The sequence below is a fragment of the Phyllobates terribilis genome, unplaced genomic scaffold (genome assembly GCF_046119375.1).
Source record: "Phyllobates terribilis strain yellow unplaced genomic scaffold, ASM4611937v1 Scaffold_2__4_contigs__length_985480577, whole genome shotgun sequence".
Taxonomy (NCBI): Eukaryota; Metazoa; Chordata; class Amphibia; order Anura; family Dendrobatidae; genus Phyllobates; species Phyllobates terribilis.
Window position 1 is genome coordinate 736,277,321 of NW_027362762.1, and position 26,555 is coordinate 736,303,875.

The 26,555-nt window shown below is 47.8% G+C and overlaps 1 protein-coding gene across 1 annotated transcript in view; it reads left to right on the forward strand.

Moving 5' to 3' along the window:
- LOC141247594 (cryptochrome-1-like) overlaps positions 1 to 23,902 on the forward strand; it is a 96,937-nt gene extending 73,035 nt beyond the window's left edge. The window contains exon 7 of the mRNA XM_073669242.1: positions 23,581 to 23,902. Coding sequence (XP_073525343.1) covers positions 23,581 to 23,741 — 161 coding nt within the window. The 3' untranslated portion in view covers positions 23,742 to 23,902. The remainder of the gene's footprint in view (positions 1 to 23,580) is intronic.
- Positions 23,903 to 26,555: the final 2,653 nt, after the last annotated feature.

Here is a 26,555-nt window from a genome sequence, read left to right on the forward strand (position 1 = left end):
GATTCTGGGCATCAGTGCAGATCATTTCCTCGTCTGGATTAACAGATGCTCTGGAGCAGACCTCCGTTTCCCAGGCTATAGTATGAGTAAACAGCTCTGCAGACTCAACCATCTGTGTTACCCCATACTCAGATGGGCAGCTGGAGACTTGGGAGCTGTGAGGAAGCAAGTGCGATTGCGGTGACACCTCTTAGGACTGGAGTATTTGTGATGTTGAAATTGAGGTGGAGGAGAGCCCACTTGAAGGAGCACTTGATATCCGCTGAAGCACCTGCTGTTTTTGTGCCTCATCTGGAATTTGTAGCGATGGGCGTGTCCGTAAGAAAGGGATCGTATCACATTGTCCACGAAAAGAAGTCGACATCTTAGTTTGGCTGGAATATGGTCTTTCTTCTGCAGATGTTACCCCCCCACCCCCACCGCGGGGGGGCTCGACCCACCAACGGACGGGCACCAGTATTGGGAGAGGGGGGCTGGCCGTCAGGGTCCACCGCGGCTCTGGCACAAACCCGGCGACACAGAGGTGGCACGAGCAGGAACGAACTGGCCGTGTCGGCTTCTCACTTTTTGGATTTTAGAAGGGCATGACATGCCTATATCTGTGTTTCCCCCTCCTTTTACTCCTCCACCTCTTTTCTTTTCGCATGACTATATGTACTTGTCACTTTTCCATGTGTTAGTTATGTCTTCTGAGCAGTTTGTCAGCTTTTGGACACCTTTGAAGGTGTTTTCTATGTGTTTCTATGTGTTTTTGTTTGCCTGCCATTGGTTTTAACGGTGTTCGAAGGTGTTCGACGAACAGTTCGACGAACAGTTCGGCGAACACACGGGTGTTCGACGAACCGAACCGAACTCGAACACTACGGGGGTGGCTCAACACTAATCATAAACACCCTTTAAAAAATTATGTGGGTGTTGCATTACGGACCACGGTCACCCTGGTGATATGGTGGTGGAGGATGAGGAGAAGGAGGAGGACAAGAGCAAATAGCCAAAATCAGGAAGCATATACCCATGGTGGGTATGAAAAGCTGCATGGGATTATACCTCCCAAAAAAAGACACTGGATTTGAGTTTATGTTACGTTGCTATCAATCGGTGGTGTTGAGAAGTCTGGCTCAATCTAGCCCTTGTTCATTTTTATAAGAGTCAGCCTGTCAGCATTTTCAGTTGATAGGCCGATGCGCTCATCAGTTATAATTCCACCAGCGACACTAAAAACCCGCTCTGGTAAAATGCTAGCGGCAGGGCAGGCCAGGACCTCCAAGGCATAGAGAGCCAGTTCATTCCACGTGTCCAGCTTCGATACCCAATAATTATAAGGCACACAGGAATCACGGAGAATGTTGGTACGGCCAGCAAGGTACTCTCTCAGCATCTTCCCAAACTTTGCACTCCTTGTGAGAGTACCCCACACTTCAGGGCCTGTGCGATGGGAGGGGCTGAGAAAACACTCCCAGAACTTTGACAGGGTTCCCCTGCCTCTGCTGGATTGGAGTTGTGTCTCTCTCGTCTGTACTCCTTGGTTGTCCGATGAACTATGACCTCTGCCGCCAGCATTTTCAGATTGGAATTTTTTTAATAGTTCTGCAACAAGGGCCTTCTGGTACTGCCCATTTTTGTAGTCCTGTTCACCTCAGCAATAAGAGATATAAAGTTCTCCTTGTAGCGTGGGTCTAGAAGTGTCACCAACCAGTAATGACTGTCACCCAAAATTTGGAGAACGCGAGGGTCATGGGAAAGGCAGGGTATCGTAAACTCAGCCATGCGTGCCAGACTAACAGGCAAGACTTCCATGTCCTCACCAAGAGGACGACAGACCATGCTCTCCTCCTCCTCTTCCTCCCTGTCCTCAGGCCATCCACGCTGAACAGACGATATGACAGTTGTGCAGGTAGTACCGTCTATAGTGCATGAAACTAGCTCCTGTTCTTCCTCCTCCTCTTCCTCATTGTCACCAAATCCACGTTGGGAAGAGATGAGGCTGGGCTGTGTGGAATCACCCTGTATCGTTCCTTGCTCCATCTCATCGTGCTCCGCCTGCAATGCATCCTCTTTGATTGTGAGCAGAGAGCGTTTCAGAAGACAGAGAAGCGTGATGGTGATGCTAATTATGGTGTTATCACCGCTCACCATCTTCATGGAGTCCTCTAAGTTTTGGAGTATGGTACAGATGTCTGACATCCATGTCCACTCGTGAGGTCTGATGTGTGAAGTCTGAACTGAATACTGACAGCCTTGTTGATGCTGATAGTCAACAACTGCCCTCTTCTGCTCACAAATCCTTCCCAATATCTGCAGTGTATAGTTCCAACACGTGAGGACACACACACTAGTTGGTGAGCCAGAAGCTGCAAACACTGCTGGAGCACGGCAAGAGCACAGCGGAACTGTAGCTGACTTTCTAAAATGGGCACAGAGGCGGCGTACTTTGACCAGCAGATCCGGCAGCTCCGGGTAGGTTTTGAGAAACCGCTTAACCACGAGGTTAAGCACATGAGCCAGGCATGGTACATGTGTGAGTTCGCCTTGCCTCAGAGCTGCCCCCAAGTTCCGGCCATTGTCACACACGACCATGCCTGGCTGTAGGTTCAGCTGTGTCAGCCACAGATCTGCCTGCTCTATCAGAGCTTTACACAACTCTTCAGCATTGTGCGGTTTTTCACCTAAGCATATTAGCTTCAGCACAGCCTGTTGCCGCTTGGCCGAAGCAGTGCTGCAGTGCTTCCAGCTTGTGACTGATGTGGTCATTTCGGAGATGGAGGCTGGAGAGGAGGAGTGTAACATACCTGGCGGCGTCCTTGCATAGTGGTCCATCTCCCACTGTGCAAGAGCGCGCACTTGATCTCCTGTCCAGAATGTCTCTCTGGCTTCCCTCCATGCTGTCTGTTTGTGTCTGTTTCTGCTGCTTAAGGGCGGCGCCCGATCACTTCCTGCTTTTTGTACCTGCTGTGGGTCACACCTCTTGTGCGTCCTCAGCCTATTGCTGTCTGTCACCTGGTATATAGCTCAGCTGCGCCCATCTATCCCTGCCTGAGCATAGTGTTTCATTCAGTGTGTGCGTGCACTCTGTAGGTGCCAGGTCCCGTTCTGTGTTCTCTTGTCTGCCTATCCTGGAGGCTGTATTTCCAGGCCTGTCTGAACACGCTCCTAGCCTGTTCCTCCTGCCTTCTAGGGGCCGATTACCTAGACCTGTTCCTGTATCTTGTCTGACCTGTCTGAACACGCTCCTAGCCTGTTCCTCTCGCCTTCTAGGGGCTGATTACCTAGACCTGCTCCTGTATCTTGTCTGTCCTGTCTGAACACGCTCCTTGCCTGTTCGTCCTGCCTCTCTGGGGGCCGTATTCCCAGACCCGCTCCTGTATTCCGCTGCAGTGTCGGTCTCCTCCGTACACTCAGTTCCAGTCTGAACTCTCTCCTATCCTTTACCTGTTTTGCCTCTATGTCCGTTCCCTTCCTTTTTCTGCAGAGTCTGAACTCGTACCTAACTCCTGCTTGTTGTCTCTGTACTCCCGTTTGTGAGTTTGTGGTCCACTCGCTACTTCACTGCAAGTACCCTGTGGGTGTCTGGCTCTGCCTTTCCCTTCCTGTCTGTTCCGTGTGAACAGAGCCCTGTCCCCCCTACTCAGCCTAGCCTGCTCTTACTCCTTTGCTTACCGCTCCGGCGGTTCTAGCCTGCTCTGACTCCTTGCTCACTGCTCCGGCAGTCCTGTCCTGCCCTGCTTCTGCCCGCTGCTCCGGCAGTCCTGTCCTGCCCTGCTTCTGCCCGCTGCTCCGGCAGTCCTGTCCTGCCCTGCTTCTGCCCGCTGCTCCGGCAGTCCTGTCCTGCCCTGCTTCTGCCCGCTGCTCCGGCAGTCCTGTCCTGCCCTGCTTGTGCTCGCTGCTCCGGCAGCCCCGTCCTGCTCTGTTCTTGCCCACCGCTTCGGGCGTTCCCTCTCTGCTGTGGTTGTCTACCGCATCTGCGGTTCTGTGACCCAGTCTGTACTGGGTCTTAACCTTTCTGTGCTCCAGCCCGTCCTTTCGGCCAGTACCTCCCTGCCTGCATACTCGCCTGTATCCACCCATCTGCATACCTGCCGTGTTTGCTTATATCCACCAGTCTGTGCCAGCCTAACCTGCCTGTTCCTGAGTCCCAGTGTGTACTGGGTCCTATCCCGCCTGTGTTCCTACCTGCTAGTGCCTCCCTGTCTGCACTCTAGCTGTGCTTGCCTGTACCCCTCTACCTGTATTGTTCCTGAGTCCCAGTGTGTACTGGGTCCTATCCCGCCTGTGTTCCTACCTGCTAGTGCCTCCCTGTCTGCACTCTAGCTGCGCTTGCCTTTACCCGCCTGCCTGCATACCAGTCGTGCCTGCCTATACCCTCCAGTCTGTGCGCCAGCCTAACCAGCCTGATCCAATAATCCCTGTGTGGGTCAACCCCCGTGTCCGGAGTTTGACCTGGAGTAGCACCTGGTCCCTCTGCCCGGTTTCTCCCTGGTGCACTGGCGTCGTATGCCGTCGTGCCATCTTGGTCGGATCGGCCAGATACTTAGTCACGCCCCTCCAGGCACTCTCCGGTTCATGGTCCAGGGAATCACTACAATCACACGCACACGCCGCTCAGCCCGGGCGTGTGCATAACAAGGAGGAGGCTGAGGAGGATGAGGTGCAGGAGATGTAGACTGTGGGGGCAACCCTGATTAACCTAGGGTCCGCAATCCTCAGTGTTGGGAGAATGTGTTTCGTTCCAAGGTCCGACTGGGTCCTGGCTTCCTCTATGTTAACCCAGTGTGCCGTCAGCAAGATGTACCGTTCCTGTCCACAAGCACTTTTCCACGTGTCCTTTGTTAGGTGGACTTTCCCTGTAACTGCATTGTTGAGGGCACGGCTAATGTTGTGGGACACGTGCTTGTGTAATGTGGGGATGGCACACCGGGAGAAATAGTAGCGGCTGGGGACCGAGTACCGAGTAGTGGCCTCCGCCATCAGGTTGCCGAATGCTTCCATTTCCACAAGCCTAAAAGGTTCGGGCCACAAAGTCAGGTGCTTTGCTGCCATGTGCCTGATCATGCTGGTGGTCAGGCTGGTAGTTTTGCTACCCCTGCTGATGCTGGCCTGGTAGGTGGTGCAAATGGCTATTTTGGGGTTATCGGCAGAGACTTTAGAAAATAACCAGACTTGGGAAGACTAAACAGTTTTACTGGCTACTTCAGTCGTGTTTGTGTTACGGGGAACGGTTGCACGCCTTCTGTCTGCGGCCACCACACTGCTTCTTCCTGCCTGTTGGGGTGCTCTGCCTCCCTCCCCCTGTGTGCTGCTGTCCTCGTTCCGCGTGTCTTCCTGCCAGGTTGGGTCAGTTACTATATCATCCAGCAGCTCGTCTTCCACTTCCGCACTCTGGTCCTCCTCCTAACCTTCTGGCAATTGTGTCTCATCATCGTCCACCTCTTGTGACACTTTCCCACCGTGGCTGCTCAAATATTTGGGCATCGCTACATGCGATCTCCTCTTGCCCCGCTTCAAGTGGACCTGGCAAGATGCCCAAATCTATAAATGGAAAAGTGAACAGCTCTTCGGAGTGTCCAAGTGTGGGATCAGTTGTCTCTGGGAACTCGTCATGGTGGGAGGAAGGAGGATCAGGGTGAGGAATATGCAGTCCAGACTCAAGGCTACTGAGACTTGACCGTGTGGAAGACAGGGTGGTGGTGGTGGCTAAGTGACTGGAAGCATTATCTGCTATCCAACCAATAACCTTTTCACACTGCTCTGTGTTCAATAGTGGTGTTCTGCGTTCCCCTATTAATTGGGACAGGAAGGTCGAGCGAGAAGATGTGGGTGTTTGTTGTGGCACAATTTCAGCTTGCCCACGGCCTTGGTCTCTGCATGCACCATCACCATAACCATCACGTCAAGTTCCCCGTCCCTTGCCACGCGCCTTACCCATTTTAAATGGAGGAAAATATCTTCCATGCGCACTACAAATGACTGAATTTGGAGTGAACTTATATGTGATCCGTGTGACGGACAAACCACAGTTTTAAATAGCTGGCCTGTAGGTAACTATTTTTAACAGCAAACTGGTACCAATAACTTCACTGACACACTGAAACAAAATTTTAATGGAGGCCAGAAATGGCAGAATTTTCAGCGAACTTATATGTGATCCATTTAGGGTCGGACTGGGGTGCCTAGGGCCCACCAGAGGAAATAACTCTAGGGGCCCACATTACAGCCCACCATAAACGGTTTTATTACTTGTTATGTTTTTCAATAATGTACTATAGTTACATTATTGGCCACGCTGTGGAGCACCAAGCGGCAGGACTTTGTTCGAACAGTCATTTCGTACTGCCAGAGTCCCTTTAATGGTTACTTGTCGCCTTGAAAAACGCTATTTATTTGCAGATATAGAGGTAATCTGCAGGTAAATAGGGTTTAAAGCCTGGTTATACAGCTTAATGTAAAAGCGTTGGGTACACAGAGAAAATTATGTTTTATTCTCCCTGTCGCCACTCACTTCCTGTTATAGGGTCGGTACAAGGAGGGAGACATTACAGTCACCGCTTACTATAAAGTGAGTGTGCTGTAATAATGTCCGGCACCTTGATTGTGACATCTTCCATGGAGCCCCACTGACTCGCCCAGGGGAAATGGGAATTACTCAGTACCCGGGCCTTTGCCTTGGGGATGTCGCGGTGGTCGGCTCCCGGGCCCATACCCTGTGGTCACTCTTTAAAAAGGCGTTGATAGATGTTAAATTTTATTAAAGAGTTCGTGACGCCACCTGTGGTTTCTGGTGATATTCACCAGCGCTGCGCAGTCCACTGAGGCCGATGATAAGGCAGCTAGATGGTATGGCTACCCACAGGTGGAGCTAGGCCTCAGGGCAGGGTATGAATAGGGAATGCAGGACGGAGAGACTTGGCCGGGTCAGAGCAAGAACGGGGACGGACACGACAGTCACTTCAGTACCTTTTACTGGTGGAAATTTAGGCACATCCCGGAGCACTGTAGGGTGAAGGGTGCATATCAGGATCCTCCCCAAAGAGCATGTGTTAGGCCTCCTGTTTCTTGCTTCTGCGTAGTAAGTTTCTGACCTGCCTGGAGCTAGGCCTAACTTTGTCTCTGTCCTGCGCTGGCTGATCTTGTGGTAGGGCCTTCTCTTGGAGTGCACGCTCCCGACTTACGGGGCCTATGTGTCTCCTGGCTCTGTTACGTATCAGCACTTTAGCGATCCTGGGACTTGTAGTTCTCCAAGGATTCCGGTTTATCTTACTAGGTCATAGAGATCCCAGTAAACTTCGGACCCGGTGTCCGGTAACTGCTTCTTCGGGGTGAGCTAGTTAAGCTCCTCTGCCCCACCTATGTACTAACTCTCTCTACTCGCCTTCGGCCTACTCGGGCCCTCGATAGTCTACTCACACTAATGGCAGCATGCCGCGTTTCACCGATCTTATGGCGCCAGCACACCTGAAACTCACTGCTCTGAGCTACAACTGAGTCTTGATCTGGATAAGCTCCACTGCAGGATAGCAATTGCAGGAACTGGAACAGGCTTTTGTCCTCTGAGGTAACTCTTCTCAGACAACACTGGACTCACTGCTAAACCAGACTCTGACTGACTGCTGCCTGGCTCCACCTTCCCTTATATATCTCCCTAACGGGCTCCCTCTGGTGGTCTGAGGTGGAAGGTGGAGATGTGTGAATGGTTATGGGGGCCTTTTGTGGAGGAATCCTTCAATACACCCTTGTAGGATCTGTGATACCAAGCGCAGCTGGGTGTCACACAACCTCAGGCTGAGCTTCATTGAATGATTAACATGACAGCAGCACCTGGCAACTAGTGATGAGTGAACGTGGTCGGATAAGGTGTTATCCCAGCATGCTCGGGTGCTATCCGTTGTATCTTGTAGTGCTCTGCTACTATGCTCGAGTCCCCATGGTAACATGTTTTGCGGCGGTATACAGACGCAACACATGCAGGAATTGCCTGTTTGTTAGGTAATCCCTGCATATGCTGCTTCTGTCTACCGCCGCAAAACATGCTATCGCAGGGACTCAGACATATTAGCAGAGTACTACAAGATACTCGGATAACACCCGAGCTGCTGAGATAACACCTTATCCGACCACACTCACTCAGCACTACTTGCAACCCATCAGCAACCTGCAACTGCGTCACAGGGGGCTGAAGGGAACAGGTGACAGCATGCACCGGCCATTTTGCTATCTAAATGCCGCCGTCAGTGATTGACAAGGTCACTTAAATACTCATAACAGCAGCAATCAAGGCGAGCTCTGAACACTGCTGTTTCTTGCAGACGCCGGCTATGTAACACAGTCTGCATGTGCCTGGTATGGAGCAGACTCAGCTCCTGAACCTGCTCCATACAAGCACATCCCTATGGTGACAGTTATGACAAGGTTAGCAAATTTCACTTGTCTGTTCCTAAATGTGGAAAGACAAGTGGTATTCCCTAACACATGTGAAAGAGTCCTAATAGATTTAGTAAAGGTGCCCCAAGCATATGAATGTGTTTACACACAACGATGCACTGTTACATGCACGCAGCTTACAAAAATACATATTATTCCAGATTCGTAGACACATACAAACACGCAGATGCACACAAACACATCAGTACATGAATACATCATCTGAACCACCATCAATTGTAATGTCAGGTCAGCCCCATATATCTTTATATCGCATAAACCTACAACTCCCAGTAAGTAATTAACAATAGAGATACTAGGAGTTGTTATCAGTCATCATCAGACTGCGGACCATACAGGAACCACAGTACTGATGAGACACAGGCAGGATCACAAATGAACATTTACATTCTGGTATCTTACCTGAGGCGTCTTCTCTGATTAGAGTCGTTCTTTCTTTTCTTCCTGTAGTCCAGACTCCATGATGACTTTTCTCATCCACAGCTCGTCTCTGCAGAATTCCATCTTCTCCGGTCTTCTGCAGCACATCCTCACACGCTGCCCTTAAAGATAGCAGTGTTATTATAATGCTCCGGAATAAAAATATGTACACTGAGCCCCTGAATAAACTTAACTCTTACAATGCTCCCTGCACAAAATATGACATACACTCTACCCCTCTAATGGTACATGTTCTACACACTGTCCTTTCCTTTCCATACTGGGCCCCCTCTTCACACTGTCCCCCGCTATGCTGCCCAGTCATCACACTCCCCTTCCTCAGCATACTGTTCCCTCCTTGCTGTGCCCTCACATTGTTCCCTCCCATACTGCCGCATCTCTATACCTTCCCCCACACTACCTAGTCTCTGTGCTGTGTCACCTCACACTTTTCTCCCTCCATACTGTCTCCTCACGTTATCCTCCCACTTTCCACAATGTCTCATACATCCCTTCCCCATTCTGTTCCTGCACCCATTCCCACCCCTCCCCTAGTTCACCATACAGTTTCTTCACACATCTCCCCATTCTGTCTACTAAAATTTCTCTCCCATCTCTCCCCAAATATAATAAATCTTTGGAAGACCACACAGACATGCAGAAGCGCCCTTATGACACGCCCAAGGGATGGGGACAAACGACTCGGCGCCCGGGCCTTGTTGTTGCCTGATCTTGGGGGATGTCGCGGTGGCCGGCTCCCTGGGCCGTACCCTGGGGTCACTCTTAAAAGCAAGGGGAAGGAAGGGGGGATAAGGTGTATGGGAAAGGGGAATGTTCGTGATGCCACCTGTGGTGTCTGGTGAGGATCACCAGCGCTGCGACAGTCCTCTGAGGCCGGTGTTCAGGCAGCTTAGTTGATGCGGCTCCCCACAGGTGGAGCGGGGCCTCAGGGCAGCGTAGAAAGGGATGCAGAATAGAGCGCTGGCGGGTGCAGAGCCGTGGAGGAAAGAACAGACAGAGGCAGTAGTTGAAGTCATCCAAGTCTTTACTCACAGTAGCGTTTTCTCAGCTCAGAGCTTCTCTCTGCTGTCACACGGTGAGCTGCGGCCGCCAGGGTGGGGTTCAGCACACTCCAGGTAGTTCAGGAGCGCTTGACACGACCCCCGCTCTAAAGTGTTCCTCTCCTGTTGAACTTCTCCCACCTTGTGTCACCCTCTGAGTCCCGTACGGGTACTGCGATGTCCCTTGTGGGTAACGTGCAGTTCCCGGACCGACTGGGTGCCCTTTTTGGTGACTTGTGGTGAGAACGTGGTGTAAGGCCGGGTCCCTCTGGATAAACTCAGATTAGGGCATACAGGTGGTGACTCCGCTCCGTCCGTATCCCCCTTGGATCCACATAAGCCTCCGGACTTTTCCGACAGAGACGTGAAGTGCAAAGTCAGATAATCGGGGACCGGTACCCCCTCTTGTGACAAGGTCTCTCTGGCAGGGCCAGAATAAGGTATGCAGGTGGAGACTCCGCTCCGTCCGCACCCCCTGAGATCCTTTTGCCTGTGGAGCCTATCTCCTCTGCTCCCCTCCTGGGCCTTCTTCGTTGGACTCTGACCGGGGACAGAGATGATTCTAACTCTGCCCCAATCCCCCGTCTTGAGGCCTGAGACCGGGAACCATGGACCCTGAGGAGACTGCAGCCTTGTGCTGACCTGCCGTCCCAAAGACCCACGACCAAAGACCCGGTTATTAAAATGGCCTCCAGTTATATATGATTCTAATTAAGTGCTAAAGTAAAGTGCTTCCTCCACCCTCACTCACTACTAGAGATGAGCGGTGTTCGACTAGAACTGTTCGCCAATCTCAAATTCGAGCTGTTTTGGGTGGTGTTCGAGTTGTTCGACGAACCCGAACGATTTGCAAAAAATTCGGCTGTTCGAGGTTATGTTCGATAACTGTTTGTGCACGAAAAGCGTGTCCTGCATGTCTGGCGCTATTTAGAGCACCAATCATGCAGGGATTGTCTGCCACTCACTGTAATGCCACAGCCATGGTGGTTGTGGCATTACAGTGATTGCCCAAATCGATGGGAACAGTGCTCACAGTGAAACATGAAAAGCCGGCAATTCAGCAGCGGCATACACCGGTACCCGACAATTTAGAACCGAAAGAATAGAGCTTCACACATAGATTAGATAGATAGAAACATGTCAGTCACACATATAAGAAGCACAGTGACAGTGTTGCTTACTGTACTTGTCATTTAGTGTAAAGGATTTATCAAAAAAAATAATAGTGTTTTCATGCACCGTCTCTTTAAAAAAGCCGGCTGGCAATTCAGCAGCGGTACCCGACAATTTAGAATAGAAGGAATAGAGAATCACACATAGATTAGATAGATAGAAACATATCAGCCACATATATACGAAGTACAGTGACAGTGTTGCTTACTGTACTTGTCATTTAGTGTAAAGGATTTATTAAAAAATATAATAGTGTTTTCGTGCACCGTCTCTTTAAAAAAGCCGGCCGGCAATTCAGCATCTGTACCCGACAATTTATAACAGAAAGAATAGAGAATCACACATAGATTAGGTAGATAGAAACATGTCAGTCACATATATATGAAGTACTGTGACAGTGTTGCTTACTGTACTTGTCATTTACTGCAAAGGATTTATTAAAAAAAATAATATTGTTTTCATGCACCGTCTCTTTAAAAAAGCCGGCCGGCAATTCAGCATCTGTACCCGACAATTTATAACAGACAGAATAGAGCTTCACACATAGATTAGATAGATAGAAACATGTCAGTCACATATATAATAAGTACAGTGACAGTGTTGGTTACTGTACTTGTCATTTAGTATTAAAATAAAGGATTTATTATTAAAAAAAATTGGCGTGGGGTTCCCCGTAATTTTAGTCTCTAGCGGAGGTTAAGCAGACAGCTGGGGCAGATGTTTGAAGCCTGGGAAGGGGGTAATACCCACGGAGCTTCCCAGGCTGCTAATATCAGCCCCCAGCTGAATACCTAGCCTTTACTAGCTATTAAAATGGAGGACCCCCCCAAAAAAAATGACATGGGGTCCCCCCTAATTTAATAGCTAGCAAAGGCTAGGCAGACAGCTGGGGGCTGATATTAATAGCCCAGGAAGGGAGCCATGAATATTGGCCCCCTCCCAGGCTAGAAACACCAGCCGTCAGCCGCCCCAGAAATGGCGCATCCATAGGATGCGCCAATTCTGGCACTTAGCCTCGCTCTTCCACGCTGCCCTGGTGCGGTGGCAGGGGGTAATAGGGTTGGGGTTGATGTCAGCTTATAATGCCAGCTGACATCAAGCCCAGGTTAGTAATGGAGAGGCGTCTATAAGACACCCCCATTACTAACCCCATAGTCAAAGTTAAAAGAAAACACAAACACCCAGAATAAAGTCCTTTAATTGAAATAAAGACACATTCCTTTATTGTTCTAAATTAAACCATACTTACCGTCACGCCCATTCCAGCTGAAGCCAACGATCTCCTGCAATAAAAGAAAAATAATAAAGCAACCTCATCCTTACCTTTCCATGGTTCCCACGACAGCTTCAGCTCTGCTACATCGAGATAACAGGCTGGACCGCAGCAGAACGCTGCCATCCAGCCTGTCATCCCGCAGACACTGAGAAGCGCAGGCATGCTTGCGCTCTGCAGTGTCTGGCTGTGACGGCATAAAGATGAGACGAGTTCATGTCCAATGAACTCGGCGCACCTCATGCACGTCACTGACAGCGTGGGAGAGTTCTCCTGCACTCAGCACTTCAGCGTGAGAATTCTCCCACGCTGTCAGTGACGTGCATGAGGTCAGCTGAGTTCATTGGACATGAATGAGCTCACCTCATGCACGTCACTGACAGCGTGGGAGAATTCTCACGCTGTAGCGCTGAGTGCAGGAGAATTTTCCCACGCTGTCAGTGACGTGCATGAGGTGAGCTGAGATCATTGGACATGAATGAGCTCACCTCATGCACGTCACTGACAGCGTGGGAAAATTCTCCTGCACTCAGCGCTTCAGCGTGAGAATTTTCCCACGCTGTCAGTGACGTGCATGAGGTGAGCTCATTCATGTCCAATGAACTCAGCTGACCTCATGTACGTCACTGACAGCGTGGGAGAATTTTCACGCTGAAGTGCTGAGTGCAGGAGAATTCTCCCACGCTGTCAGTGACGTGCATGAGGTGCGCCGAGTTCATTGGACATGAGCTTGTCTCATCTTTATGCCGTCACAGCGAGACACTGAGGAGCGCAAGCATGCCTGCGCTTCTGAGTGTCCGCGGGATGACAGGCTGGATGGCAGCGTTCTGCTGCGGTCCAGCCTGTCATCTCGATGTAGCAGAGCTGAAGCTGTCGTGGGAACCATGGAAAGGTAAGGATGAGGTTTCTTAATTATTTTACTTTTATTGCAGAAGACATTGGCTTCAGCTGGAATGGGCGTGACGGTAAGTATGGTTTAATTTAGAACAATAAAGAATTGTGTGTTTATTTCAATTAAAGGACTTTATTCTGGGTGTTGTGTTTTTTTAAATACTTTACTAGAAATTCATGGTGGTCATGTCTAATATTGGCGTGACCCCATGAATTTCGGGCTTAGGGCCAGCTGATAATGCCAAGCTGGCCTTAACCCCTTTATTACCCAGTGAGCCACCGCACCAGGGCCCTGGATGAGTTGGGTACAGCGCCAGAAGATGGCGCTTCTATGAACGCGCCATTTTCTGGGGCAGCTGCGGACTGCAATTTGCAGCGGGTGGGGCCCAGAAAGCTTGGGCCTCCCTGCGCTGCGGATTCCAGCTCCCAGCTGCCTAGTTGTACCTGGCTGGGCACAAAAATAGGGCGAAGCCCCAGGCATTTTTTTTTAAAATTATTTCATGAAATTCATGGAATAATTAAGAAAAAAAGGGCTTCCCTATATTGTTGTGTCCAACCAGGTACAAATAGGCAGCTGGTGGTTGGGGGCAGCCCGTCCCTGCCTGCTGTACCTGGCTGGACACAAATATAGTGCGAAGCCCCACGTCAATTTTTTTTTAATTATTTCATGAAATAATTTTTTTAAAAAAGGGCTTCCCTATATTGTTGTGTCTGGCCAGGTACAAATAGGCAGCTGGTGGTTGGGGGCAGCCCGTTCCTGCCTGCTGTACCTGACTGGACACAAATATAGGGCGAAGCCCCACGTCAATTTTTTTAAAATTATTTCAGGAAATTCATGAAATAATGAAAAAAAAATTGATGTGGGGCTTCGCCCTATATTTGTGTCCAGTCAGGTACAGCAGGCAGGAACGGGCTGCTCCCAACCACCAGCTGCCTATTTGTACCTAGCCGGACACAACAATATAGGGAAGCCCTTTTTTTCTTAATTATTCCATGAATTTCATGAATTTAAAAAAAAAATACGTGGAGCTTCGCCCTATTTTTGTGTCCAGCCAGGTACAACTAGGCAGCTGGGGGCTGGAATCTGCAGCGCAGGGAGGCCCAAGCTTTCTGGGCCCCACCCGCTGCAAATTGCAGTCCGCAGCCGCCCCGGAAAATGGCGCGTTCATAGAAGCGCCATCTTCTGGCGCTGTACCCAACTCATCCAGGGCCCTGGTGCGGTGGCTCACTGGGTAATAAAGGGGTTAAGGCCAGCTTGGCATTATCAGCTGGCCCTAAGCCCGAAATTCATGGGGTCACGCCAATATTAGACATGACCACCATGAATTTCTAGTAAAGTATTTAAAAAAAGCACAAACACCCAGAAAAAAGTCCTTTAATTGAAATAAACACACAATTCTTTATTGTTCTAAATTAAACCATACTTACCGCCACGCCCATTCCAGCTGAAGCCAATGATCTCCTGCAATAAAAGTAAAATAATAAAGCAACATCATCCTTACCTTTCCATGGCTCCCACGACAGCTTCAGCTCTGCTACATCGAGATGACAGGCTGGACCGCAGCAGAACGCTGCCATCCAGCCTGTCATCCCGCAGACACTGAGAAGCGCAGGCTTGCTTGCGCTACTCAGTGTCTGGCTGTGACGGCATCCAGATGAGCCGAGGTCATGTCCAATGAACTCGGCTCACCTCATGCACGTCACTGACAGCGTGGGAAAATTCTCACGCTGAAGCGCTGAGTGCAGGAGAATTTTCCCACGCTGTCAGTGACGTACATGAGGTGAGCCGAGTTCATTGTCGGCTCATCTGGATGCCGTCACAGTCAGACACTGAGCAGCGCAAGCATGCCTGCGCTTCTCAGTGTCTGCGGGATGACAGGCTGGATGGCAGCGTTCTGCTGCGGTCCAGCCTGTCATCTCGATGTAGCAGAGCTGAAGCTGTCCTGGGAACCATGGAAAGGTAAGGATGAGGTTGCTTTATTATTTTTCTTTTATTGCAGGAGATCGTTGGCTTCAGCTGGAATGGGCGTGATGGTAAGTATGGTTTAATTTAGAACAATAAAGAATTGTGTCTTTATTTCAATTAAAGGACTTTATTCTGGGTGTTTGTGTTTTTTTTTTAACTTTGACTATGGGGTTAGTAATGGGGGTGTCTTATAGACGCCTCTCCATTACTAACCTGGGCTTGATGTCAGCTGGCATTATAAGCTGACATCAACCCCAACCCTATTACCCCCTGCCACCGCACCAGGGCAGCGTGGAAGAGCGAGGCTAAGTGCCAGAATTGGCGCATCCTATGGATGCGCCATTTCTGGGGCGGCTGACGGCTGGTGTTTCTAGCCTGGGAGGGGGCCAATATTCATGGCTCCCTTCCTGGGCTATTAATATCAGCCCCCGGCTGTCTGCCTAGCCTTTGCTAGCTATTAAATTAGGGGGGACCCCACGTCATTTTTTTTGGGGGGGTCCTCCATTTTAATAGCTAGTAAAGGCTAGGTATTCAGCTGGGGGCTGATATTAGTAGCCTGGGAAGCTCCGTGGGTATTACCCCCTTCCCAGGCTTCAAACATCTGCCCCAGCTGTCTGCTTAACCTCCGCTAGAGACTAAAATTACGGGGAACCCCACGCCAATTTTTTTTAATAATAAATCCTTTATTTTAATACTAAATGACAAGTACAGTAACCAACACTGTCACTGTACTTATTATATATGTGACTGACATGTTTCTATCTATCTAATCTATGTGTGAAGCTCTATTCTGTCTGTTATAAATTGTCGGGTACAGATGCTGAATTGCCGGCCGGCTTTTTTAAAGAGACGGTGCATGAAAACACTATTATTTTTTTTAATAAATCCTTTGCAGTAAATGACAAGTACAGTAAGCAACACTGTCACAGTACTTCATATATATGTGACTGACATGTTTCTATCTATCTAATCTATGTGTGAAGCTCTATTCTGTCTGTTATAAATTGTCAGGTACCGCTGCTGAATTGCCGGCCGGCTTTTTTAAAGAGACGGTGCACGAAAACACTATTATATTTTTTAATAAATCCTTTACACTAAATGACAAGTACAGTAAGCAACACTATTACTGTACTTCATATATATGTGACTGACATGTTTCTATCTATCTAATCTATGTGTGATGCTCTATTCCTTCATGTCTAAATTGTCGGGTACCGGTGTATGCCGCTGCTGAATTGCCGGCCGGCTTTTTTAAAGAAAGCGTCTTCTGAGCAGTTTGTCAGCTTTTGGACACCTTTGAAGGTGTTTTCTATGTGTTCCTATGTGTTTTTGTTTGCCTGCCATTGGTTTTAACGGTGTTCGACGGTGTTCTAAGGTGTTCGACGAACAGTTCGACGAACAGTTCCTCGAACATCCCGGTGTTCGACGAACCGAACCGAACCCGAACAATACGGGGGTGGCTCAACACTACTCACTACATGGTTTCCCCTAACCTTGGTTCCCCCCAACTCCTCCATTCAGGCCCGGGGCAGCACTATGGTGCTTTAGGTCCCCTTCAGAACTGGAGTGGTGTAGTGTTGAGTGTGTGGTTGGGGTCCTGTGAGGTACTCCATCCTTACCTGGGAGAGGAGATACCATACCTCGTTCTGAGGTGCAGTACCCCTGTGGCGACTGAACCCTCAGGGGCGCCACACTTACACACACGAAAACAAGCGCACACAGACACATACTAAGGGCTCTTTCACACGTCAGTACGTGCGGTGAGTTTCCGCACGTACCAGAGACATTGGTACACGTAGACCCATTCAAATGAATGCTTATGTGCACATGTCAGTGTGTTTCCACTTTCCACAGACCATGTGGTCTCCGTGGGCAAAACACGCTAACATGTCTGTTTTTTACCTGCTGCACAGGCCGCAAAACGTCTTGCACACTGATGACAGCGCTCTTCCCAAGCACTGGGTGCTGAACGCTGCCCTTATCATAGATCCCTGCCGGCGCTGCGATCAGCTGCAGCAGGGTCAATGATGAGAGTAGTAGTCTACTCCCGCCGTGTCCAACTGTAAAAATAAGAATAAAAGGATTTTTTTATTTTATTCTTATTTTTACAGTTGGATACGGCGGGAGTAAACTACTACTCTCATCATTGACCCTGCTGCTGCCGATTGCAGCGCCGGCAGGGATCTATGATGAGGGCAGAGTTCAGCACCCGGCTCTTGGGAACAGTGCTAACTGTACATTGATTCCCAAGCGCCAGTATGTGTCACACGGATGACACAGGTGGACACAGATATCTCCACGTCCGTAAATATCAGGACATGTGAAAGAGCCCTAATATACACACACAGATACACATACTCACAGAAATGGGGACACGTACACACGCAGCAAGCACATACAGAAATGCACACGCAGTCATGCACAGACACACTCTGAAAATCACACGCACAAAACTGCAGACATGCAGGGAAGCACGCACACAAGTGTGAAGACACATATACACACGTAGACACGCACACATATACACATGGAGACAGGCACACACAGACATGCAGGCACTCAAATACATACACACAAACACACGCAGGCATATACACACTACACACACACACACACATATGCAGGGATATATACACACACTGTACACACATGCAGGCATATACACACACAGGCATATACACACACATGAAGGCAGCATATACATAAAAATTCATACAAACACACACGAATTGTACACTACCTTGGCTTGTCTCCAGTCCGGCCCATAGAGTGTACAGAAGCGCTCCTAAGGCGGGAGACTGCAGTGCAGGGCGCGCTGTGCAGTCCCTTTTAGCAGACGTGCGGCTCTGTCTGTTAAATGTGACACTGCAGTGCAGACCCTGCTCTCCTGCTCCCAGGCCCCTCCCGCTACTGTCCTGGGCATCGCGGTGGTGAAAGTGCGGGCGCACGCCCTTAAAGGGCCTGTGACCACTTTTTTTTTCTTTAAATTCTCCTCTGTCTTCTCTGCAGGGGGCCCGGGGCCCACCTGGAAGTTTCCCGGCACCCCGCCAGGCCGGTCGGAGCCTGGATCCGTGTGACGGACAAACCACAGTTTTAAATAGCTGGCCTGTAAGTAACTATTTTTAACAGCAACCTCGTATCAATAACTTCACTGACACACTGAAACAAAATTTCAATGGAGGCCAAAAATGGCAGGATTTTCAGCGCAATTATATGTGATCCATGTGACGGACAAACCACAGTTTTAAATAGCTGTATTTTTAGCACTGTAATATGGAAAGGACCTGGCTGTATTCTGCAGTGCCAACAAGCAAATGGCACTGAAAAACGGTGTTCTCTGGATTGCTTTTTAAGAAAAAAAATCAGGAATAAGATAAAAAAAATATTCCTGGCCCCTGATACCTCGGGCTATTTCTACAAATATAATATCTGTAAAAGCACCAGAAGACAGAACTGGAATGGACCCTCTTGCTATATGCACTGCAGTCCGCTATATACCCTGCCTGCCTGCCTAGCACTGATATCTCTGCAGCTGGATTAGTCCTCAGAGGGACTGTTAGTTGAGATGGATATGTAGAGAATGTTGTGGTATACCTACACTAACTAATAAGCAACCAAATCTCTCCCTAGCTCAGCAGCACCTATCCCTACACTGTCTGATTCCGGAGTGACTGTGATGAGCACTGCAGTGCCAGATCAGATATAGACCTATATCTGATCGCTGTGCGGCCAGTCAATCACTGTAATGCCACAACCAACATGGCTGCGGCATTACAGTGTGTGGCAGACAATCCCTGCATGTTGATTGGCCCTCTAAAGAGCGCCAAACATGCAGGGAGGGGACCCGAGAATCCGCCCGAGGATCTCTGAAGTACTCGGCAAGCTCCGAGCATCTCGAGCACTGAAATGCTCGGGCGAGTACCGAGTACTTGCGAGTATGCTCGCACATCACTAATTAGGCCCTATGTATCACGAAAAAAAGATGCAAAAACTATTTGTATATATGAACAAGAAAAAGGGTTGAGCCCTTAAAACCACATATTTGAAAAAAATAGAAAATGTGCATGGTCAGGAATGGGGGAAAATGGCCCGATCTTGAAGTGGTTTGAAATATATTTATTTTAATTACCTAGAAGGAGAGCGGGTACGTGCACTTTTTTGAGCCTGCTGTTCCTACCTTGTCTTGCCTGCTCAGCTCACACAGTGACAAACCACAAACTTCAGCAAAAAAGTGCAACATAATTGGATTTGGATGGGGACCCCGTACCAATACTGGGTTTTTGATGTTGAATACTAATAAGGGGTTACCAAAGCGGGAGGTTACTATATATTCTGTTGTTATACAGTACATCTACATTTTAATGAGTAGTTTACGAAATAAATGATGATATGATGTACCAAGACCTCTGTTTATATTGCATCAGTTATGCTATACCAAACACTGTTCATGTTTGTGTGGCGCCGTGCTGCGCATTGGTGCCACAGAACCCAGAAGGGTGCATGGATGGACTTCTCCACAAGAGGCCCTCACACATTCACACACCTCCACCCTACCACCTCAGACCAGCAGAGGGAGCCCTGATAGGGATATATAAAGGGAGGGTGGAGCCAGGCAGCTCAGTCTAGTCTTAGTTAGCTGTTAAGCTCAGACAGAAGTGAGTCTGTGAGCTGAGAGCCTGCCGATGCTCAGAGAGCGGTGAAGACACAGCACGCCAGCTGCCGAGTAGTGAGGGCCCCGAGTGTGGTCGACGGCGAGGAGAAAACGAGAGTGGAGCTAAGGTGGCAGAGAAGCCTAGTAAGCTCACCCCGTTATACAAACCGGACACCGGGTCCGAGCCTACAGGGACCCTTTACACCCAGTAGGGATAACCGGAATCCCAGGAGGACTACAAGTCCCTGGCAAACCTGAAGCTAGACACCTACAGGACCAGGAACCACGAAGGCCCCGACGTCCAGGGAAAGTGGTTACCAACCAGAGGTCCTACTTCTTAGCAACAGGTGAAGTAAAAGCAGGACACATAGTCTAGGCTCAGTTGAAGGCTGGCCAGGAACATACACCGAGACAGACACGGATCAGGAGGCCCTATACCCGCTCACTGGGGTGAAGTCCAAAAGTGCGCCCTTCACCTGGAGTACCCTGGACCGTACCTAACAACAGCACCAGTAAAGGTAATGAAGCAAAGCCCCTGTCTCTGTCCGTTACTTCTGTTGCGCCATCGCTTCCCCTGCACCACAACGCCCAGCGCAACCTGCATCGTTCTCACTGCCCTGAAGCCTGCTCCACCTGTGGGGAGCCGTTCAATCTCAAGCTGCCCTAACACCTGCCTCAGAGGACTGTCTCAGCGCTGGTGATCCTCACCAGACTCCACAGGTGGCGTCACGACAAATCCCCTATAAATATCCCCTTTTTGCACTGACCGCCCTGGGTCACGGACCGGGCCAGCCACCGTGATCTCCCCCAAAAGCAGCCATAAGGCCCGGCTGCCGAGCACCCCACAGCCCTGGGGGCGAGTCATTTGGAGATTGGGGGCCAACTGTGGGAATTAATTTACTCCCCTATGGGTCACTGCGAGCCTGGTGATAATGTCACTGGTTGCACATTGGAACGACTCAGGGCAGAGCAAGTGCAGTGTAATAAGACTCCTCTGCAAATCCAGAGATATCTTGGGAATTTAATCTATGCTAGAGACGGAAGTGGCACTCAACTGCTGCAACATATAGACAAAAAAAATGTTGAGTGCTCCTGATGCTATTGAGATACAGTTGTTGTCCAGATGAATATTGTGAGCTGCATCCAATGTTCAGAACTACAGCTGTCACTAAATCAACTAAAATCCACAAATAGCACTACAAAAACTTGTGTAGCCCTGACGCTAAAGGCTCATGCAGACGAGCGTATAAGTCGAACGTGTGCTCTCTGATTTTTGATCGATTAGCACACGGACAGCACACTGACCCATGTCATTCAATACCCTGCTCAGATGAACGATTTTTCTCAGCCCAGCTGTCCATGAGAAAAAAATTCCAACATGCACTATTTTATTCCTTGTCTTGGATGAGACTCCCACATTTAATTCAATGGGTGTGTAAAAAAAAAAAAAAGAAAAGAAAAAAATTGGATCCCACACAGAACATCCGTGTGCCATCCAATGTTTACAGATAAATTTTTATTATAAACCTAGGAAACTGTATTTGATTGTATAGATTTTTTAATGTACAAAAAAAAAGGACACTCGGATAGCACGTCGATGAAAATCGTCCAAGTTTTCTGGATGAAACTTGGTAGATTTTTCTTATGCTTGTCTGCAGTCAGCCTAAAAAGGATTGCAAAACCATGGTTTAAAGAGAATCGATTGCATTTGTTGGTGCTGATGTGACATTGATTTTCAAAAGTCATGGGGCAAGGTTTCTTCTGTTACGGGTCTGGGTGGTGGAACCTCTGTGCTTCGGTGCAAGGAGGGCGTAACTAAGTGCCTACTCGAACCGACCCAGGTCACATGGTGGCTTAGTCGACTCCATGAACCAGGGAGGGACCGAGCACGTGAACCAGGTGCCACTCTGGGACCTACCTTGTGTGAGAGCAGGTGACTCCTACGGGTCAGATGACAGGAGCTGACCGGTACAGCGGATGAGCACGGCAGGAAGGCTGGCGGGTGCTCTGGGTAGATAAGCAGGCAGGTATGGTTGATAGCCAGACAGGTGCTCTGGGTAGGCAAGCAGGCGGATACAGCAGATAGCCAGACAGGTGCTCCGGGTAGGCAAGCTGGTGGGCACGGCAGGTAACTGGCAGATGTTCCAGGTAAGCAGGCTGGCGGGCACTGCAGGTAACTGGCAGGTGCTCCAGGTAAGCAGGCTGGCGGGCGCAGCAGGTAACTGGCAGGTGCTCCAGGTAAACAGGCTGGTGGAAACAGCTGATAGACAGACTGGCGGGCAGGACTGTTAGACAGACTGGCAGACAGGGCTGTTAGACAGACTGGCGGGCAAGACTGACAGGCAGCGGGACCTGAGGGCTGAAGGAAGTGTTAGCACACAAAACAACAACCTTGCACAGGCACCTCCATTTTGGAGGAAGTACCTTATAAAGGGGAAGTCCTCCAGCCATTGGCCGGGGACTCTTTAGGACGGCGCGTGCGGCCCCTTTAAGAGGGAGGGAACGCGCGATCGCCCTAAGCACAGTGCCCGGGAAGCTGCGCCCCACAGCGACAGCAGGAGGGGAGCAGGAAGACGCTGGACTGGGACCGCGTCGGTGAGGGGAACGGCGTCTCTGCCCGGCAGGAGGCAGAGACGCCGATGCTACATCTTCCTCCTGGTGGTCATGCAGGAAGTTGTAGTTTTCCAACAGCTGGACAGTGAGAGACCACTGCTTTAGACGATCATTTAGTGGTTGTGATTACACTTAGTAAAACAACTTTTATAGCACAAGGTTAGAGAGGAGATTTTATTGCTTCACTATGTAATAAACAGAGTACTGCGTACAGACCTTAAGACCAGTGTAGCCATAGCTTTAAAGGGAATCTGTCACCCCCTGGCATTTATCTGACCTCTAATATGGGCATACAGGCAGGTGATAGGTATAGATTTACATTTCTATCTGTATGCCTCATTTCTATCTGTAGGTCTTGTTGGTGTGAAATGTCTTTTTATTCTTTCAAGTTTCTGATGCTTACAGGCCAGGGGACAGGAAAAAATCCCGCCTCCTGTGGTAATTATAATGTTTCCCCCCTCCCCTGCATGTCACAGTGCCTGGATTTGGCTGCTACAACTGCACATCACAGGGCACTGTGACCTGCAGGGGAGGGGGAAACATTATAATTACCACAGGAGGCTGGGATTTCTTCCAGCCCCCGGACTGGAACACAGCAGAAACTTGTATGAATAAAATGACATTTCACAGCAACAAAACCTCTAATATGAGGCATACAGGTATGAATAGATTTACATTTCTATCACCTGTATGCCCATATTAGAGGTCAGATAAGTGTCAGGAGGGTGACAGATTCCCTTTAACTTCCCATGTACAATATGGGTCATCCTGTGGGTATGTAAGTGAACAGTAGGCAGAATCATCATAAGTGATACTGATACCCACTAGCTGCACTCAATGTTTTGCCTAATAGGCAGGGGAAACCTTACTAGTTTTACAAATGTTAATACAAATGTTGCCCACCACCCTGTATATTGCTAGGGGTCACTCCTGCTTTCAATACTGTCAAACTTATGATTCAGGCAAAGTACAGAAAAAAATGGACTCTACACCTCCGAGCCCAAAAACCTCTGACAAAAAATGCAATGTCTCTCAGCTTTCATTTATGTTATTTTACAAATTACTTGAAATTACATGACTAATCTGTTGGTTTCAGATTCTGCTGATGACCCTATGGAAATGGACATCAAAGACTGTTTCAAAAAGAATAAAGACCCAGATGTTTCTGAAAACTCAAATACTAAGCGCAGATGCCTCGAAGACACGAATGTTGAGAAAGTGAAATCTCTTGAGCCTTGCAAACTGAAAGTCTGTTGAATGTTTGCAGAATAGTATGAGCAGGATTTGTTAAAGGGAACCTGTCATGTCAAAAAGCACTGTAGACCTGCAGATATGGGGTTACTCTCAAGGTTAATAGCGTTCTGATGCTGCCCGACCGCCAGACTGGAAGCCTGACTTACTAGGAGGAAATTAACTTTATTCCTCCCGGCAGTCCCGGATTTCGAGTCAAAGAAACACGGCCAGTGCAGCTTCAATCACCTCTCAATACATAGTAAACAGCAGCTGTAACCGCGGCCTCGCACTGACTTAATTGCAAGCTTGCCTGTGGGTCAGTGTGGGGGTATGGTTACAGCCGGTGATCACTATGTATTGAGCAGTGACTGAAGCCGCACCGGCTGCACCTCAATAACTGAAAGCCTGAGGCTGCGAGGAGGAATAAAGTTATTTGCCTCCTGGCAGTTGAGCTTTGAGTTCAGCAGCCCCACGGTTTCAGAACGCTATTAATCTGCAGATTGACTCAATATCTGCAGGTTAATAATGTTTTTATCAGGTTAATAGAATATTTCTATGCAGCTGTCACATTCAGGAGACCCACCGGACAGCCCAAACATTGCAGTCTGATCTCTGGTAAATTTATACAACTGTCTGAGCCCTAAGTTGCTACAACTTACTTGTACCACACCCAGTCATGGCCAATGAAGAGCAGCCATCCCTCCTTGTAGTATACTGTGGGATATGTATCTGCACACCAAGCACCTTTCAATAGTCTGATGTAGTAATTAAAGAGAGTCTGTCCGCTCAATCTGACAGTATTAACTAAGCACACAGCCTTGTAATGGATAAGAGCCACTAGAAAACAAAATATCACATTTTTAGTTTTCTGAATTATAGTCCTCATTCTGTAAAAACTGAAGGTTAATCAAACATCCTAATTTGGGTGCTTGGTGCACCCTTGGTATGGCCAAGAGGCTCAGTGCACTGTTCTACCCATTGTTATTGCATGCCCTAGTCTCCCCCACTGGTAATTGACAGCCATGGATTACCTGAATTTAACAAGATGTGAACCAAGGTATTCCAAATGAAAATTAATGTATTAATTTTATATATGTACATATACCGGTATATTGCCATAAAGAAAATTGCATCTATACTCATCATGTGCAATAAATAATTTAATCATGAAGAAAATGACCGTGATTAAAGTACAAAATAATAATCATACAAACTTAAAAAAGATTTGTATGATCTTATGGAATTAATTAGGTAATAACTATATTCACCAAGATATAACTTTGGAAAATTCATGAAACCATGATGTACGTACATGATTTAACAAAAATTAATTATGCGTAATATATGCATGATTGTACCAAACATGATTATATAAAATATAATTAAGCGGATGAAAGGCAAAATATAGCAAGGGAATATAATAGTGGTATGAGATGTTTAATATAGAAATAAATGTCTAAAATATATGAGAACATATAGTTTGTAATATGTATAAGGCATAGTATATAATAGATGGGAATATACAGTATGATATGGTAGTGTAAGTATATACCAGTGTAAATTCAATTAATAGGTCATATAATAGCATCTTTTTATGGAAAATAGGATAATAAATAGGGATATACCATATAATTTACCTGAGTTGTCTCGTTGTAGACTCCAGGCTCGCGCTGTCAATCACCATTAAGGGAGATGGGTATGCAAAACTAATAGCTAGTGGTGGAACGATGCACTGAGACTGTTGGCCACACCAGGGGTGCACTGAGACTGTTGAACTCACCAAGGGTGCTTTGAACACCTAGTTTGGGCTGACAGACTCCCTTTAAAAATCCATCTGCTATAATACACTCCACTGGAGATGAAATATATGTGCCTGTTAGTGCTTTGAATTAACAAAGTGGAAGTTGATAGAATTTGGAATGCTGTTTTGGATGTAACTCTAGTATTGTAACTCAATATCAGCAGAATTTAGGTAAGGCTAAACATTGACTATTATCAAAGTTATTCAATATTCTGTTTTGAGTAAAATAATGCCAGCAAAATACTTTTTTTGAGACCTTATGATCAGTGTGATCATCATCATCATAAAAAATAGTAGGGAAGCTTCATGGTGCTGTTATAGTCAACAGGTAGAGAATATGTATAAGGAACCAGTCTAACTCATCTTGTATGGGTGTCTAAGTGGATTTTGCTAGCTTAGCATTGTGAAATACATATATAATGTAAATATATACTATAGGGCAATAAACTTTCTATGCAAAAAAAAACAACTTTCATAAATGGAGACTAAAGATGCAATGTATAAAACAGGATAATATGTACACAAGGATATTCTTTCAGTGTTCAGTGTTTTAAAAATCTAAGGCTTATTATTTTTCTTAAATCACCTAATATGTATTAAAGAGGTTTTTGTACTTGAACATATATAGCGTATTTACACGAAGTGCCACAAATATCTGGTAGCATAGTTGGAAATTCCTCTTAACTATTAATTCATAAGGAGCTAAAAATATCAGGAACCACAAAACTGCATTTTAAAAAGTTTTGACGCATTGATTAAATAAAGTTTTAGAATATTTTCTTGCCTTTTTTACAATTTTCCATGGAATTTCAATGAAGGGTAAATGAATGGCCACAACTCTCACTTATGGAAGTAAATGAGCTGTGCTCTGACTCGTGGAGACACTACCATGGCCATGTGAAGAAGACCCAACACACACTTGCATGTCTGGAATCATTAAATTGTACTCTATTCAATAGTCTGGTCAACATGGCAGCCTTAGTGTAGTTTATTATATTTATTAGTTGCAATCTTAAGGTATGTTAACACAATGGTTT